The sequence below is a fragment of the Juglans microcarpa x Juglans regia genome, chromosome 6S (genome assembly GCF_004785595.1).
Source record: "Juglans microcarpa x Juglans regia isolate MS1-56 chromosome 6S, Jm3101_v1.0, whole genome shotgun sequence".
Lineage (NCBI taxonomy): Eukaryota > Viridiplantae > Streptophyta > Magnoliopsida > Fagales > Juglandaceae > Juglans > Juglans microcarpa x Juglans regia.
Window position 1 is genome coordinate 17,639,308 of NC_054605.1, and position 17,810 is coordinate 17,657,117.

At 33.9% G+C, this 17,810-nt stretch overlaps 1 protein-coding gene across 1 annotated transcript; it reads right to left on the reverse strand.

Moving 5' to 3' along the window:
* Nucleotides 1-6,305: 6,305 nt before the first annotated feature.
* On the reverse strand, nt 6,306-8,267 carry LOC121237961 (ethylene-responsive transcription factor CRF2-like). Its single transcript, XM_041134895.1, has one exon. It carries the CDS (start codon nt 7,405-7,407, stop codon nt 6,424-6,426), a length of 984 nt encoding a protein of 327 aa, XP_040990829.1. The 5' UTR covers nt 7,408-8,267; the 3' UTR covers nt 6,306-6,423.
* Between the last annotated feature and the right edge of the window lie 9,543 nt (nt 8,268-17,810).

A 17,810-nucleotide genomic window follows, 5' to 3' on the forward strand; every position in this document is an offset into this window, starting at 1 on the left:
ATATTTGAAGATAAGAAAGTTTTATTCTCTTCTTTTATATTTTCTATCAGTACGGTATTTGGCTGCGGCTTGAAATGCGGTGTGAAATTGATCGGTCTCCCTTGGTCCTTTGCCAAGTTAGTAGCCTGCTTTTCTAACCCCACACGCTGGCATTAGTACATGAGACGCATCAAGCAGCTGAAAATTGTGTGAGCTGGTCGATGCCCAATAAATGGAAGGAATGAGAAAAGAAGACTAGTGTCCAACACAGGTTATATAGAGAATTAATATTTATAATCTTACGAAATTCAAATATCGCGCGGTCTCTTCAGAAATAAATAAATAAATTTTTTAATAATAAATCTTATATTTTTTTAAAAAAAAATAGCATTCATTACCCACCAATACATAAGTAGCATCCATGCGTCAGCGAAGGAAGAGATTAATTATTAGGTGGGACCGCATGCAATCACAATCAGACCCCCTTCGATACAGTGATGATTGAGCTGGATTGGACGCCGGGGACCATGCATGCCTGCCATGGTGCCTAACTCAAAAGAAAAATGGTCTGGTCTACTCGCTCTGCCCAAGATGAAAATTGAAATCGATAGCCCGACATTACGTTTACGTCCGTGATTGACTGCTTGTGGCTGGAGAATGACACAGAAGATCTTGATCTCGGATTGAATCTTCTTCTATTGCTGAATGAATCTGCAAAAGCTTTGGCATCTTCCGCCAAGAACTGTCATTTTGGCTTGTCGCATCTAGAAGTTTGGTTTTTGTATTTTTTTTTTTGCCTTAACCTTGACCTTTTATTGCTTAAACGAGCACGGGTAGATAGCCCAGCTGTTAAATTGTGGAATGCCAAAATGTAATATCAATATTCACTTGCAAATTACCCATTAAGCATCGATTTTACTAGGGAATAAATAACGTAGTCTTTCCTTCTTCTTCTTTTTATTTATTTTTATTTTTTTAGAGTTTCTTTTTCTCTTTATAAAAGGTTTGAATGCATCTTATATGGTCAAAAGATGTATATATCAGTGATGGGACCTAAAATTTAATTAAATACAAAAGTGAAAGGATCGGATGTTGCTGTCTCTATAGCATCAAATGGGTTGAGAAGTTGGCAAAAATCCCAGTTTCTAGCCTTTGCAGTATCCTCCTGGATGCTCTGAGTTAACACTCTCTCATTAAAAGCCTGCAACGACACTAGCACGATAGTACCTCTTGATTTTATCGCACAGCACAAGTGCATGCAGGGGTTTTCTAAACCCCTGCAAAATGTTAAACTAATTGAATACACAGACATAACAAACACAAGGAAAAAGGAGCAAAGGCATCTAACTTCTAGAATTATCTGTATCCCAGACTGGAAACAGATAAGTAGGCTGCAAAGCTTCATAGATAGTCCAATGGTATTTAATTAAATTATAGGCACTAGGCTACAATGGTACTGCAGTGAGAGGGTCCTAATATGCCAAAATCCGATGGCAGCCATTCTACTAGCAAAGGGGACCATCTCATTGCTCTGATCAAACCCAAAGCCACTTGATCAAGTTGCAAGTACTTTGAAGATGTGCTTAAACTTGCTAATTAATAAAACTAATGGCCTTTATTGCAATTATAAATTCCCATTTTCGCATGATTAGAAATAATGGCTTCTTAGTCTAAAATTAAATATACTATTATTGTTGACGCGGTGCATTTTAAATGATTTTACTATTGATCTGTCAACACTCAAACACGCGGCAATATTGCGAGAAGCATTTTCATTTTGAGCACTCTCCCCATTTACCCCTTTTATCCCTCACAAAACATGCACCTTATGGCTTATTGTGACCCATTTAATCATAAAATAAAAAGAAATAAAAAATAAAAAAAATCAGTTTGTGCCTATGCCTAGGTTTGCATCTGGTTGAGATAGCAAGTGGGAGTATGCAAGCGTGGGTCACTCCTTCCTATGCCCTGAACCGTATCGAGGTTGCAACTTTACAACCGGATGCTCCTCTCACTACCAAAAGCTTTTTTATAAAAGAAAAATTATTTATATCAGTCGCTGTATCAGCACAACATGTTAAAAAGAGTAAAAAAAAATTATATATGATGTGTGGAGAATACCGTTGATATATAACTGCGATCTTTATAAAATAGAAAAGTCGTTTAAAAGTTGCTTAAATAAATAAAATAAAATAAAATAAAAATATCTCACTTGCTTGCTTTCTCACTGATAACTATCAGATCTGGGAGCGATGTTTTCTACGTAACGGCCTTAACTGTATGCCCGTGGCATAGAATTCCAAAATCCAAGATGAATAAGGTGCCACGTACCCAATCAAAAATCATGTCAGTTTTCACCTTTCTTTTTAGATGGGAATCTGCAGTGTTGTTCTTCTTATATTTTTATTGACCAACTATATATGTATTCATTTTTTTTTTTTTTAAATTCAACTATGTATTCATTTCATTAACTATTCACGTGTTACATCTTTTTCTTTTACAATTAAATTGTACACAAATGCAGGAACTTTCTCTATCCCGCATTGTTCTTCATAAGAATTTAAGCCTAACTCTGCCAATTGGTGAGCCATTTCATTCCCTTCTCTTCTTATAAAATCAATAGTCCGCTTCTTCCTCTACTACAGTATATTCTTTATATCTTTAATGAGCTATCCATCCCTTGTTTCATTTCTCATATCAGCTCTCATTGCATTAATGACCTCTTTTGCATCCCTTTCAAAATCAACCTTATGGAAGCCCAACTCATTATATAAGCACATAGCCTTTCCTAAGGCATTACATTCAGCCGGGGACTTGACATAATCTCTACTAGCACACATTAAAGCTAAAACATCCACATTGTAGTCCCTTATAACAATACCTATACCCATCCTCTGTTGAATTAGCACCATTGCAACATTGATCAAAATTAGCTTTGAATCTATCACCATCTAGTTTCCTCCATTTCGCTCTTTCCATAGCCCCCTTCTTCAGACCACAATCCCCTTCGTTTCCTTTATTTGTTTGCTGAAATTTATTCAACCATGTAGTAGCATTTTGTACCACTACCCTAGGGTAAGAAAGTTTATCTTCAAAGCAAAATTTATTCCTTCTTGACCACACATCCTTCATTATTACCACCATTTTCTCTACTTTATCTTTTGGTAGTTTTCTATACTTTTGTCCATAGTTGTAAAAAGTCTCAGCATCTGTTCTTCCATTTATTCACAAGACTAGTATTTTCTGTCCACACATCAGAGGCAACAGGACAACTCCATAGAACAAAGATGACATATTCCTCTTCCATTTTACAGATAGGGCACCTCAAATCCGCAATCACTTTCCTTATTCACAGATTGAGTTTTGTAGATAGAATATCATTTATGGCTCTCCACGTAAAGTGTTTTGCAATCCCAGGTATCTCCAGCTGCCACACCTACCTCCACACCTTAGCCCTCTCCCATTCCTCAGATGTCCCCCCCTCATCTCCTTTCTTTCTTTGTTGAGCTACATAATACACACTTTTCACAAAAAAAAAAAAAAAAAAAAAAAAAAAAATTCTATTTTTTAGAAGCCCCAGATCAGTTTATTTGCAGCACCAATTCTGCTAATAGGAATAACACATATCATGATAGTCTCTTCCTCCATAAAAACTCATTTCGCTAACTTTTCATTCCATGTTCTTCAATCTTCACCAAACAACACATTAACCTTTGAGTCAGCATTGAGAAGTTTCATAGGAGACTGGACACAATAAGTGGTAGGATTTGGCAGCCACTTCTGTCCCCAAATTTTTATATCTTCACCATTCTCCACTCTCCACGCAGTCCCCTCTCTCACCACCTCCAATGCTAATCAAATATTTCTCCAAATAAATGATGGTGACTTACCCAATATTACGTCTCACAGCTGGAAATTCTTGAAGTATTTCTCCTTGTATATACTAGCAACAAGTGATTATGGCTCTTTTTGTATCCTCCACCCTTGTTTGGCCAGCATGACACTATTAAAATATTTCATCTCCCTAAACCCCAATCCACCAACTGTCTTTCCTACTCCTAACCAGCTCCACTTTTTCCAATGGATACCTCCATCCTTCTGATTTTGATTCCATGGCCAGAACCTAGCTATTAAGGTTTCAATGTCACTACACAACTTCTTAGGCATTCTAAATAGACTCATTGTGTATGTGGAAATTGCCTGAAGGAATGTTTGTGATATTCCATATGATAAGAATAAGGGTAGGTGATGTATAAGATCCCACATTATTTGGAGTGTCACACTGCTTTTATAAGCACTTCCTTCACAGCTTTGAACAAGAAATTATTTTTCCAGTTTTAAATTTTAAGCCACACCCTCTCCTTAATGCTTTGAAAAGCATTATACTTTGACTTGCCTTCTACGGCAGGGAGGCCGAAGTACTTCTCATAACTATCACACACTACTGCACTAGCTTCTTGAAATATAATCATTCTAGTCTCACCTTTTGTATTAGAGCTAAAAATTAGCAATGTCTTCTGCTCGTTTAGCACTTGGCCAGAAGCTCTTTCATATACACCCATAATTGAGTAGACATTTTTCCATTCTTCCACTATTGCTTTGCAAAAAACCACACAATCATCAGCAAATAAAATATGGTTCAACCTAGTCCCTCCTCTGACTGTTTCAGTCCCCCCTTATAACTCTCATACTCTCTGATTTAATTATGAGTTGGCTAAGGCTCTCAGGACAAATTATAAACAGGTAAGGAGATATGGCTATTATTTATCTCTTTTTTGGGTATAGCATAAAAGGAAAGTAGTGTAAAAAAACCATGCCTATAGATCTTATAATTGTTTCAATAATTGTACTTTGCGTAATGCTACATACAGTCGTGGAGTGCGCAAGCGACGTACAGTTGTTTTGAAAAAGAGTAGGGTTTACTATTAAAAAATTAATTTTCTTTTTATGTAGGTCTCATATTTATTCACTTTTTTCAAATTGATTGCGCGACGCTTGCGCACTCACGACTGCAACTATCATTTTCTCTTGTACTTTTTGGTACCCAACAACATCACAACCCCATATTTTGATCATCCTACTGTGCAATTTCTTAAAATTATTAGGTGGGTTTTATTTGAATAGAGCACAAAAGAAGAAGAAGAAGAAGCATTAATTTGTGTGTGCAAATGTTCAACTTACATTCAATTTGATGTCTATTAAGATCAGCCCACGTGATTACAGAAACAAATGAAAGAGCTCAAGCCGGGAATTACATGTCCTTTTTTGGCTAATCAATCAAACATAAATGACAAACAAAAATTACATATCATCTTTGCTAAGAACCTAATGGTCCGATATCAAATAGAGAATTTGGGTTCGAAACCTCCCATATTAAAAAAAAAAAAAATTTACTTTACTTTTATATATGGTCTAATTTGACAAAACCTGGCTATTTCTATATATGTGATCTGTGTACTCATAATTTTCTTGTATATATGTAGGAGTCGATTTAGATTAAGATTTTCTTAAGTGGGGCAGACCCGGGCAGTTGTTAATTAAATATTAAAATCTTTTTTAAAAAAAGTGCATTGAAATAAGAAAAAACTCTTTTTAACTTTCTCCGTAACTACTTTTCCCATTAATTGATAAATGTTTTCATCGGATTTGACAAGATGTGTAGCATGAAATTATAACCTTATTTTGATTATAACATATATTTAACAAATTATATAAAATTACGTAAGTTTATAAATTTATTTTTATAATATTATTTTGTAGATGTAACACTTATCTAGCATGCATGATATCCTAATATCGTTTGTTAGGGTACCTATGTGAAAGTCGATTTGTCGTACCCCATGTGAAAGGTTTTCAAACTTGGTACTATATATTCCACTGTATATAGCATCATACAGTACCTGCAAGTTGGTGTAGACAGTTCATAGTATGAAATGTTGCAATGAATTTGTTCGGAAGGTAACAATTATTTGGTGCATCCTTTAAGGTTTATTTATTATCATCTTCCTAAAGTTAGGTGGACTGACTCAATTTGATTATACCATTGTCTGATATAGGTGAACAGTACTACACTCTGAACAATTATCAAAGCCCATTTAAGTTTCAACTCTATTTAATATTTTTATTTGTAGTCAAGAGCCTGACCTATAGACAAGTGACCTCGTATAAAGAAAAAATAAAATAAAATAAAATTGCATTTGTAAATAAGCAACAAAACAGGCGAACACATGGTCCAACTCTGTCCGTTCCCGTTGCTGTAATTTAATATTGATATTAATAAATAAAATATAATACATAATATTAAACTACACGAAGAAATGCAAACAAATATTAAAACCGAAACACCGAAACAAAAACTCCGATATATAGTTCCAGCCCGATACAAAACTTGCCCTTTTTTGACAATACATGCAGGTAGGAACCTTCCTTCTAAAGCGAGAAGAATCAAAGAGCCATAAGAGGAGGATCTGACCCAAATATATCGCCGATATCTTGAAAATAGTCGTCCACGTGCCATCTTGAAAAATCGAATCCAAAATTTTCACAGGAACTGAGAAACACGTCCCCACATTCTTCTTCAAAAAAGTTATCTCCCAAGCTCGTCTTTTCGAATAAACTTGTTGCCGGACTTTCGAAATCAAATATATCGTTCGGCATTAACGAATCGAAAGTTGAATATTCTGAAAACTCCAAGAAATTCTCGGACATACAGGATTCATCTTGAATGTCTCCAACTTGGACAATTTCTTTGATAATCTCCGGACTTTGCAGCTCCATTTCTTCGTTAGAGGGTGAAGAACACCGTAACACTGAGGTAGGTGAGCAAAGCCGATTGTTGTGAGACTCTTCCCCGGAGTTGTATCCAGAGCATCTCATCGGCTTATTTTCCGTTGGATGTTTCGACGTTGGCGGGGTGGCGAAGTTGGTGAACGCGTCGGGTCCACGCAGCTGTATAGCCGCGTTGTCGTACACCATCGCCGCTTCCTCGGCGGTGTCATAGGTACCTAACCATAGCCGGACACGTCGTAGAGGATCTCTAATCTCCGCCGCCCATTTCCCCCAAGGCCTTTGCCGCACGCCCCGAAACTTCCTCGCCCCAGGCACCTTCAACGCCCGGTGACTCTCCGAAACCCGGGCAGTCTTCTTTCGTGCACTTCTCGCCGACCTGCTCCTCGAAACGCCGTCGTTTTGGCTTGAGCATGACTCGATAGTTATCTCGTCGATGAACTTCTTGACCCTTTGGCGCCTAAAGCACACCTCTTCTCCATCTTCTTCGTCGCTGGACGAGTCAGTTGCGTCACCGTCCGTTACGGATATCCGTACGACTCTGCGTTTTATTTCCTCAGGGACCGGTCTGACAAGCCTTGTGATGTTACGGTGTTCTGTGTACTTAATCGGAGGTATAGCATTAACACTGTGGTGGTTCATGTTTGAGAGCAATTTTCCGATCAGATTCTTCGCAAGAAAAGCATTGAGAGAGAGAGAGAGAGAGAGAGAGATAGATTGCAAAGCTTGAAATATGGAAGGGTAAAAAGTGGGTTTGAGATTCCTTTGATGATTGTAGTAGACACGAGAGGAGAATAAAGAGACTGGGATATAAAGGAAAGCTGAGGCAGAGAGAGAACACGTCAAAGAGAAGCTTGAAACGGAGAGAAATCTACCATTAATGAATTTTAAAACTCGATCAAAAAGCTTATTAAAGGACGAGATATTTCAACGAAAGTTGCACAAATAAAGGAGCTGAGTGTGAGCGGGACTGTGTGTACGTGAGAACAGATAGACAGAGGGGCCGGGGGTTGTAATGTGGGAACAGATAGAACCTAAGCCGAAAGTACGGAAGGGAATGGGAGCGACCGAGAGAGACCAAGAACTAGGAGTAATAATACACGTTGAATGAAAAAAAAGGGAGGAAATTTCTGGGAAAGTTTCAAAGCTAGAAAGAAAAGGGCAGTGCGACCGACCGACCGAAACCAAAGGCTTTACCGGAAAGGGAAAGAGAATAAATGTGTCCCGAATCTGGGACAGACAGCTATAAGCTTTTCTTTTTCCTCAACCGGTGGTTTAAGTACTCAGCTCAGAGAACATTCAACTTTGCTATTTCAGGAAGAGTATCTCTTATATATGAGAGCCGAGACAGTGATCTTCTTCTTCGTCTTCTCGGTGATCGGAAACTGAAAGTTTCAGGCAATAGAGTAGTAGTGGTGGATACTGGAGGTATAGAGAAAGTGAGAACTAGTCTGAGCGAGAGATAGAGATAAGACGGAGATAGAGCAATAGGCACAGTTGCGGTTGACACTGGAGTGGACCCATTTTATAGGATCCCCCAACAGCCGTAATTGTTAAACCCGGTTCAAGCGCCACTCTTTTTTTTTTTTTTCTTCTTCTTTTTTTTTTAATTTATTAATTAATTAGCCAAATTAATTCTCTCCATGCTCTCTCTTTTCAACTGTTTTTTTTTTGTTCTTATTATTAAGAATTTGTCAAAGAAATATCGTAACCGTAATTAATATTGAAAACATTGATATAAAAAATAATAATTGGCTATAACAAGAATATTGAAGGTAAAATGTCACCAGTAAAATTTGTTTAGTAAAATTGACAAAACGACGGATCGTGTAGCGGAGACGTGGGAGTAGAAAGGAGGTATTTACTAGGCGCCGCATAAGATGGGCACGTGACGCGTGGCATACGGACAAGGGGTGCTGACTCGGCAAAAGATTTGTTCTCGGAAACAGGGATTCAGGTCACGTGATAGACGAGAGAGAGAGAGAGAAAGAGAGAAGAGCAAGGGAGAGGTGGGGGACATCGGTTCAGTCCCTCCTTTTGACTGGGGAAAAAGAAAGCATTTACACTCTGTCAATTGCTACTAATGCCCTTTAATTCCTCGTTCTAGTTACCGTTTTTTATGTGAAAAATGACTGTTATCCCCGTGGGTGATCTCGTCATTTCGTAGTAAAAGATCGTACAAGTATTTACTCTGGGTTCATAGTTGTTTTTTTTTTTTAAACCATCCAACCTCATTATTTTGTCCGTTTACAGCTCACCGTAACGTGGGAGGCAACCTAGAATTTGGCGCCAATTATATTCATTTTTTTTTTTTTGACCTTTACGGTGAACTAAATACACACGAATAAAATGAACGCTACCATAGATGATCGATTGAAAGTTACTTACAAAAATTTATATAAAAGCAAGTTCATAAATTTTGAAGTTATATTATAAAATTATTTTTATAATAAATAAATTTAATATTTTACAATAATTTTTAATTTATTTTTATAAAATTTCTTATTTTTAAAATACGTACGAGCTTAATATTATTATAATTTTTTTTTAGATATATTTAAAAAAAAAAATCTACTATTAAAATAGATATTATATTTACTCAATTTTTTAAAACGAATATCGTTTCCCTTCTCGTTGATTATTATGTCCACAATTTTCCTTTCCTCTTTGGGTTGAAGCTCAATGTACTTGACAGGTGGCCTCCACTTATTGGGGGGCATCCGAAGGAAAAGTAAAAAAATTTCGTCGGCAAACAGAGAACCTTGCCAATCCACATGATGGGTAAGCTATAATTTTAGAAGTATGTGGACGCTGCGATAATTAATAAGATGGGTTGGGGATGCAATGGGACCGTCCGTCCTAGTGTTGAATGATTCACGTGAGTCATACTGTCTTTAGCTTTGAGAGTGTTTCCTTGTGAACAAAGGCCACATTGACATATATTTTGGTGGCTAACAAAAAAGGAAGAGTAGGTTACGTTGAAATGTTAAATTGAGTTGAATTGAATTGAGATAATAAAATATTATTTTTTAATATTATTATTATTTAAAAATTTTAAAAAATTAAATTATTTATTATATTTTATATTAAAATTTTAAAAAAATTATAATTATGAATTGAGATGAGTTTAGGTTTTAAATCTCTAATTTTCGGATCCTTTTGGCCCGCAACTATTGATATTATTACGATAATTAGTTGCTTGTACTAAAAGCAGTAATACATGAACGTCCCAAATATTACACGAAAAAAGTTGGAGACACGCAATAATTTTTACCGTATTGGGTCGGTTTAATGTCTTATGCTTTTCATATTTCTAACATTTTAATATTTTTCTCCTATAATTATTATAGCTATAAAATAATTATATAAAAATAAAATTATAAATTAACACGGTCATATGTTATCCATTAAATCTACTTCAAGATAAAAATAATTTTATAATTTAATATAAAAATCACGTTACGTCATTTTATAAATTTAACTTTGTGTAATAATTTTGTTATTAAAGTATTTCTCTCTAATTTGGTTATCGTCTAGTTTAATCTCTTTTTTTATTTTTTTGTACTTTCACCAAAATATTTTATATATGAATACGGTTATTCTAGAACTATTTCTACATCACATATTACTTATGTAACATAATTTAATTTAAAAGATAAATTTTAATATTTAAATTTTACAAATCAAAACTTATAATTTAAATGATGTGGATGATGTGCTCTATAAATCAATTTGAGAAAAGAATAATTATATATATATATATAAATATACATAGACATGAGAAATGATATTTACAATTCTAAGATATGCATACTCTACACATTTCTTTTAAAAGAAAATAATAAATCTGTAATTTACATAAAAACCTATTTTTTTAATAATAAATTCTATTTTTTTTTTAAAAAAAAATGTGTAGAGTTTATATTATAACTATATCTAATATTATTACTCTGCATATATATTATGTGGGCCGAGATCTGAAACCATTGGATGGGTTGACCCCTATTCGGCAATTTGTTAAATTATCTGCGCTAGAAACGTAATCTGGACAGATATCGGACAACGTGTCAAGCATCCTAGCCGTCCAGTTTGTTTTTTTTTTGGTCCCACTGCCTGCCTAGAGCCTTCTTCCGCCTAACCTTAATCGCCTGATATTTTAATCAATGTGCTATTTTTTTTTTCGTCTTTATGGTACCTGAACTTTGATTATTTATTGAATTAAACCACAACTGTTTTAAATTTGTTGTTGGGGGTCCTGGTCAAATATCTTAGGCTTAAGGCTTAATCCGTGTCGTTACTCGTCAGGTATGTTTTGGGTATATTGGCAACGGTATTATGCCTTCTGAAGCTCGTATTGACATGGCTTTTGGTGTCCGTGTCATTCATTGATTGGTTGTTGGTCTCTCACCTTCTCTATCTTTCTTTCATTTAATTGAGGAATTGCAAATCAGACATGTCCCCTGATGTTTTGCCGGTTTGTTCTTTAAGTAATTTTGGATTACTTCTCAACTCTTAGTAGTTAGACATATTTATCTTATCTACAAGCAATTAACCATTTATTTGTATAAAGGTATACAAGATTCTGATTTACAACCATTTTAAAATATTTTTTACAATTATGTTTTAAATAAAAAGGCAATTATATAAAATTTAAAATTTAAATAAAAATTTTCGGTGCTTTTTTTTAATGAAGAAGCATTATTACAGAAATGATCTTAAAACAAGTTGTAAAATAATTTTAGAAATATTATTATTCATGATAAACTATGATGGATTATAAATAACGAACTGAATTATTTATCTATCACTCTAACAAGAGTAGTGCCTAATTAAACATACATATAGAAATTACATTATTATTATTATTATTATTTTGAGGATTTAACGTCATTACGAGATGATGGCAAAAACAAGAACAAAATAGTCTCAACAAGACATAACCTAATTGCTAGCAACAACTCAACTAATAGATCATCGATCGTGTAGAATCTATAAACATCACAACATATTCAGATACATATATACCATATGATTGTTATAAATAGAACTGCACCAGTTTCTAAATGTTTGTCCTAATATTTTTGTCGAGTGTTAAAAAAAATAAAATTGTATTAATTTTTCTAACAGATTTCAAGGAAAAGTTTATGATGAACTGAGAAACACCCAGTTGTACAAATAGTTATGAATTTATTGAGAAGAGGTGGGGCGTCATGTGGATTAGCCAAGACAAGATCATGATGAAAGCTGTGATTATTAATCTCATCTCTCGCACTTTTCCCCCCCACATTACAAGTCGTACATAGATAAAAATACAAGCAAACAAGAACATCGAATTCGACAAATCTTTGAGAAGAAGTCTTGGGGTCCGACCGACTTAACAAATACATGATGTTGGTCCGGCTTTGTTTGGATTCTTAAACAACGGAATTTCTATTCATTTCTTAATTGCAATTGCGTGGAAGACTTATATACTAGAGACACAAGTCAATAAGCATCATCATCCCCTAGATGCATTCTTTGAGCCACAAAAATGGAGATGAACCCCATATATTAATTGTTTTTTATAAGGCATGATTAATCAATATCGTATCCCAATGTTATTGAATGAGTACTGAATTAACACACATGGACCTAGAACTACTTGGTTTTTGTATTTGTAATTAGACAATCATAACGTTTATGAAACATGACAAAGACTAAGACTGATCAATCTCGTGATCTAGGGAGAACTCTTTTGTTTGTTTGAATTTGCATTGGAAATATCTTCCTTAAAGGGGTATCACACCCCTCTTTTGGAAAACAACAAAACGATCTTTATCTTATGTACCCTTTCACTCTTATCAAGACTATTTCTAACTAGGAAAATCCCAACTTGATTGCAAAAAGTTTGGACCACAAAAGTAGACGTTAATGTAATGTAAAACTTGAAAATGATTTGTAAAGTTTTAGAACGTGCAATCTCTGTGCACACCATATGAAAAAAGTGGATAAATCTATAAACTCATTTAAAAAACTTAACTTCTTAATTGTGGATCCTACTAATTTTCAAAATGAATGCGTGAGACTTACACAACCTAAGATTACATACATTATTACTCAAAACTTAATACAATAAAGTGGGGACGAGTCATGGAGAAAAAAAAAATACAAACATATTGAGTTTTTTTGAAAGAGAAATGCTATTTGCATACTTGCAATAATTGAGTGTGTAGTTTTCATGTATTTCTTTTGAAAAAAGTGAGTAAATATAAGACTCATATAAAAAAATATTTTTTTAATGGTAGTGCTCACTTTTTTTTTCAAAGAGAGTACGCATAGAATGCACACTACATAACTGCATATAGCATTATCCATTACACCGAAAGTTCACGAGTTTAAGATTTTAGTGTGGATGGATAAGTTCGTTCATGAGGCGATCAATTGAGAAGGTGATAGTTTTCCTTTATATGTAGTATCATTATAGATCACTTAACTTTACACCATACAACGGGTTTAGAAAACCTGTACACATTAGATCAGCTATATAAGCGGAAGAGCTTATACGGCACGTATGTAGATTAATATATAACCAAAACTACTAATGTACAAATTTATGTATTAATTCTAGAACGCGTTTATTATGCTCTCCACCGAATAGTTCGATTTTGAAAGGAGTCGCATGCATGCTCTTTAATCGGTTTAAAATACCTCGTACTTTTTTGTTGCAAGTGCTATTGCAAGACCCACCACTCTCTTCGAACTTCAATGGTAGCAAGAAGTTGTTAAACACCAAACCCAATCCCACAAAACGACTCCCCTCCTCCCAATAAAAATAGATGGCTACTAGAGACAGGTGCCACATCTCTCTCTCCCTCCCTCCCAGTGCCTCTCCTCCTCCTTTTTTTTTTTTTTTTTTTTTTTTTTTTGGGATGGTTTCTGACCATCACAGACGATCAAAAGATAGCGACCATTGACTATGGAAGCTGTCAACTCAGATCGTTACCACCCCGACCACCTAGCGGCGGCCACACAAAAAAAAAAAAATACCTCAACAAAAAGAGGCAGAATAACACCTTCTTTGGTCATAACATTATTACTATTATTTTTTTGAGATGAACATAAATATTTTTCCAGTCAAATAAAAAACTGCAGTGTTAATTCTATATATATATATATATATAATATTCCATGATTCTTTCGATCAAGAGAGAGAGCGCTTGGAGCCATCCTTTAAAAAAGATATAGCCATATAAATATATTTATTATCTTTTATATAATTATATTAGGGGATGTTTAGTGATAATTATCATCCCATCTCATATTTTTCTAAACATCACTTAAATTCAAATACTTTCAAACTAACCGTTAAAATTTTTCTAAACTTTTAAACAAGAAATAAAAAACAATTCTAAAATAAAAATAATTCTAATAATATTTTAACTTTATAATATTTTTTATTCAATTTTTTCTCTCATATTTTTTAAAAAGAACACTTAACTCAAAATATCTCACTATTATTCATAAAATTTTCATCCCATCTCATTCTTCAAAGATCCACTAAAAGATATTTTTATAAAATAATATCACTTTACATCAATATACTTAATTATATAATTATATAACAAAATCGTAAAAAAATTGTGTATCGTCACTCGTATTTAAATTGCAAATCTTATTAAAAAAAAATTGCATGTCGACCAATGGTGAATTTTTTTTTTTTTACCGACAAGTAAGTATTTTATATATAAATTAACAAATACAAGATACAAGTTTAATAGAATATAAGTCTCTCACAATCTTTCTAAAATTAACATACATTATAACATAAAAATAAGAAAATAAAAGACATGATCGGAGTCAAAAATTTGACTCTTCCAAATTCTTACAAAGAGAGACACTTAGAAGATTATTTTTGAAGATAATTTTTGAATAGTATGATAAATAGAGCTAAAAACTACAGTACCAAGGGGACAACGGTGGTTTGTCTCGTAACGCGAGAGATAGTAATTAACCGGCAAGAAGCGTTGGGCTCCGCTGACGCCTCAGTTTTTCGAAAGCATCTTGCGCCCAACGACCGACACGTATGCATCTCTCACCATATGTGACGTTATCTTTCTATATTTGGATGGAAAAACTTTTTACTGTCATAATTACCATTTACCAAGGAATATTTTGCACTTGTTATACGTACCAACCATTTCAAACCCAACATGATAATCGTCTGCATCTCTTAAAACATTACGATATTATTAGTTATAATATTTAATTTTTAATTTTATCACACAATTTATTATCTATATTATTTACAACTGATATTTTAAATTCTTGAAAAAATTGAACATTATTTAAAAAATCTTTTCCCCACATTTCCTGCTTCGGGAACAGACACTGTTGACTGTTGTTTGCAATTAGATGAAGGCTTTGGCTGTTCTGGAAAAGGTGAAGCTTAGACCTCAATTTGGGGGGGGGGGGGGGGGGGGGGGGGTGTCCAAGTTGCCAAGTTAGGGGACAAAAGCATGTTAGGAATATATGCTACAAAGTCTTTAATGGGTTAGGTGTATTTCTCATCAACTCCTACATTATTTTCTACCTCTTTTAAGGCAGCATTAACAAGGCCCACCACCATTTTTGGTTGAAAGTTGTAACCATTGTTTACAACATATATTATTGTCTTCTCCCCCTTTAAATTTAGCAGCAGTATCTATCGACAATATCTAGCTTAAAATGCAAGTTTTAAACATGTTTTTTGTTTTTTTTTTTTGCTTGGTTCTTTCAAGAATTTGGGTGCCAACAAATAGCATCATTCATTTCTCACCTAATAATTGACCTTAATTTGATAGAATATTACATAATTTTAAAGGGCATGATCACCAAACGGTGTACTCCTTGAAATGATACCATCTCCATGGTGATGGTGAGAGTGATGGTTAAGGAAGTGTCAAGAGACATAATTTTCTAATTTAGTCAAAAGGTTGTGTGACTTGTGAAGTGTTAAAAGACACAACCTTTCAAAAGGTTATGTCACTTGTTAAGGTTGTGTCATTTTTCAACCATGAAGTTACTAATAGTTGTGTTATTTGCCAACTGGTGCATAATGACCTATAAATATAGGTCATTGGTACACAATTTCACTCACTCAATTTTCTTTATCTATAACCAACTTGTGAGATAAATAACCTTACCGAAATGTCACCAGATTGTCAAATTTTGTTTCTTTTTGTTCTTCATTATTCTACATATTAAAAGTGACCTAAATTCTTCAAAGTTCAAACAAGGAACAAGAATATTCATATGTCAACTTAAGGTCCAAAAAAAACCATCTGCTAAATGGAAAATAATGCAAGTCTAAATGCATTAATTTATAATTAATGAAGAATGATTGGTGAATCATTTTTTAATCTCAAAAAATAATCACAAACTCCCAGAGACAAGTCCACCTATATAAGCAACTATGCAATGGCCAAATCACCCATTACTGAGATATTTATTTGGGGGGGGGGGCAACTTGTGAGTTTTACACCCTGTCTCAAGTAGATGACAAAGCCCTCAAGTACGTACGTTAATGGTGATTTAAAAGTAGAGATTGGGAGACCAGATTTTCAGGGAGTAGATGCTTTCCAAATCGTGAGCACGACTGCTTTGCCGAGGGCATGATCTGAATTTTCTTTTCTGCATTATTAGGGTTTCCCCATGCAATTTATATATATATATATATATATATGAAAGAAAGAAGTGGGTCTGAAAGATGCACATAATATTATTACCAGAAAAGAAAAATCAACAATCGATATCGTTGGTCGAAGGAATGGCTCCAAATGCAACGTTGCTAGACATAAAAAGACATGGGTCACAGTGTCCCATAGAGAGAACATTATTGAACTGAGATTACAACTAAGCTTTGTTTGCCCTTTTCTCTTTTGATTTTATGGGGAACAAAACCGCATTAAATGTCTTGCAGAGATACAGGCTATGGTTTTTGACTCCTAAGATTCCGGGTCATCAGTCTTAAGTTTGGATGGAAAAAGGGCAAAAAAAAAACTTTCATGTTCTTGCATCAATACCAAATAATACAAATTTAATTGGTAAATTTAAATTAAAGAAATAATAGTTATAGTCATGAAATATAAATATTGTGTAATTATTTTTAAATAAATAAATAAATATGAAACTTATATGAATAAAAATTAATTAATTTTTTAATAATAAATTTTATTTTTTTTAAAGACTACACGACGCTTGTATACTATATGATTATATATAGTATTACTACAAATACCGAATAATAAAAATTATAAAAGTTTTTCAATCGAATTTAGAGTGGTCTTTTTTTTTTTTTTTTTTTTTTTTTTTGCTCATCGAATTTAGAGTGGTCGATTCAACTCTATATATTTTTTTAATTTTTTAAGGAGAGAAGAGAAGCAAAGTAGTGGAGTTATAGTATTGGCAGGGAACTGGCACCGACCTTCGATTTTATTCTTCTTCTTTTTTTATAGTAGATAGGTATAGGTATTAATTTTTTTGATTATTGCCAATATGGTTTTGACTTTGATTAAATTAAAACATTGAAAGCCTATATGGGGAGCACCATATGCCTTTTCAGTTGCCCAAGAGGTGTGAAAAAAAGCCTACTGAAAAATTCGAAACAGAGATTCGGCTAGAATGTGATAAGTGAGAGACGATCTATGTTTGCTCTAGTGAGCGTGATGCTTCTGTCCACTAAGTTTAGGTTTGTAGCCCTACGTGATGTTTCCAGGAAAGTTGTCATTTTTTCTGGGAAAATAATGCTGCATAATGCTGTATATACTCTCAACCGAATCAATTTCGAGTAATGTTTGGTTTAAGACATTATTTCTCACAGCAGAACTACCCAGCAATAAATCATTCATTAAGAACAAGTTTGAACTATGTTTTTTGAAGAGTAACGCTAGAGCCACCGCTGTAGCTCTCTCGTTAGTATATTTGATGTATTTTTTTTTACATACATTTTTTAATATTTTTTAAAAAATAAAAAAATATTTACATCATCATTAAAAAAATCTTACTTAATCACAGAAGTGTAAAAAAAA

Excerpts from the sequence above, each read along its gene's own strand:
- LOC121237961 (XM_041134895.1), bottom strand. The coding sequence starts at position 7,407 with ATGAACCACCACAGTGTTAATGCTATACCTCCGATTAAGTACACAGAA.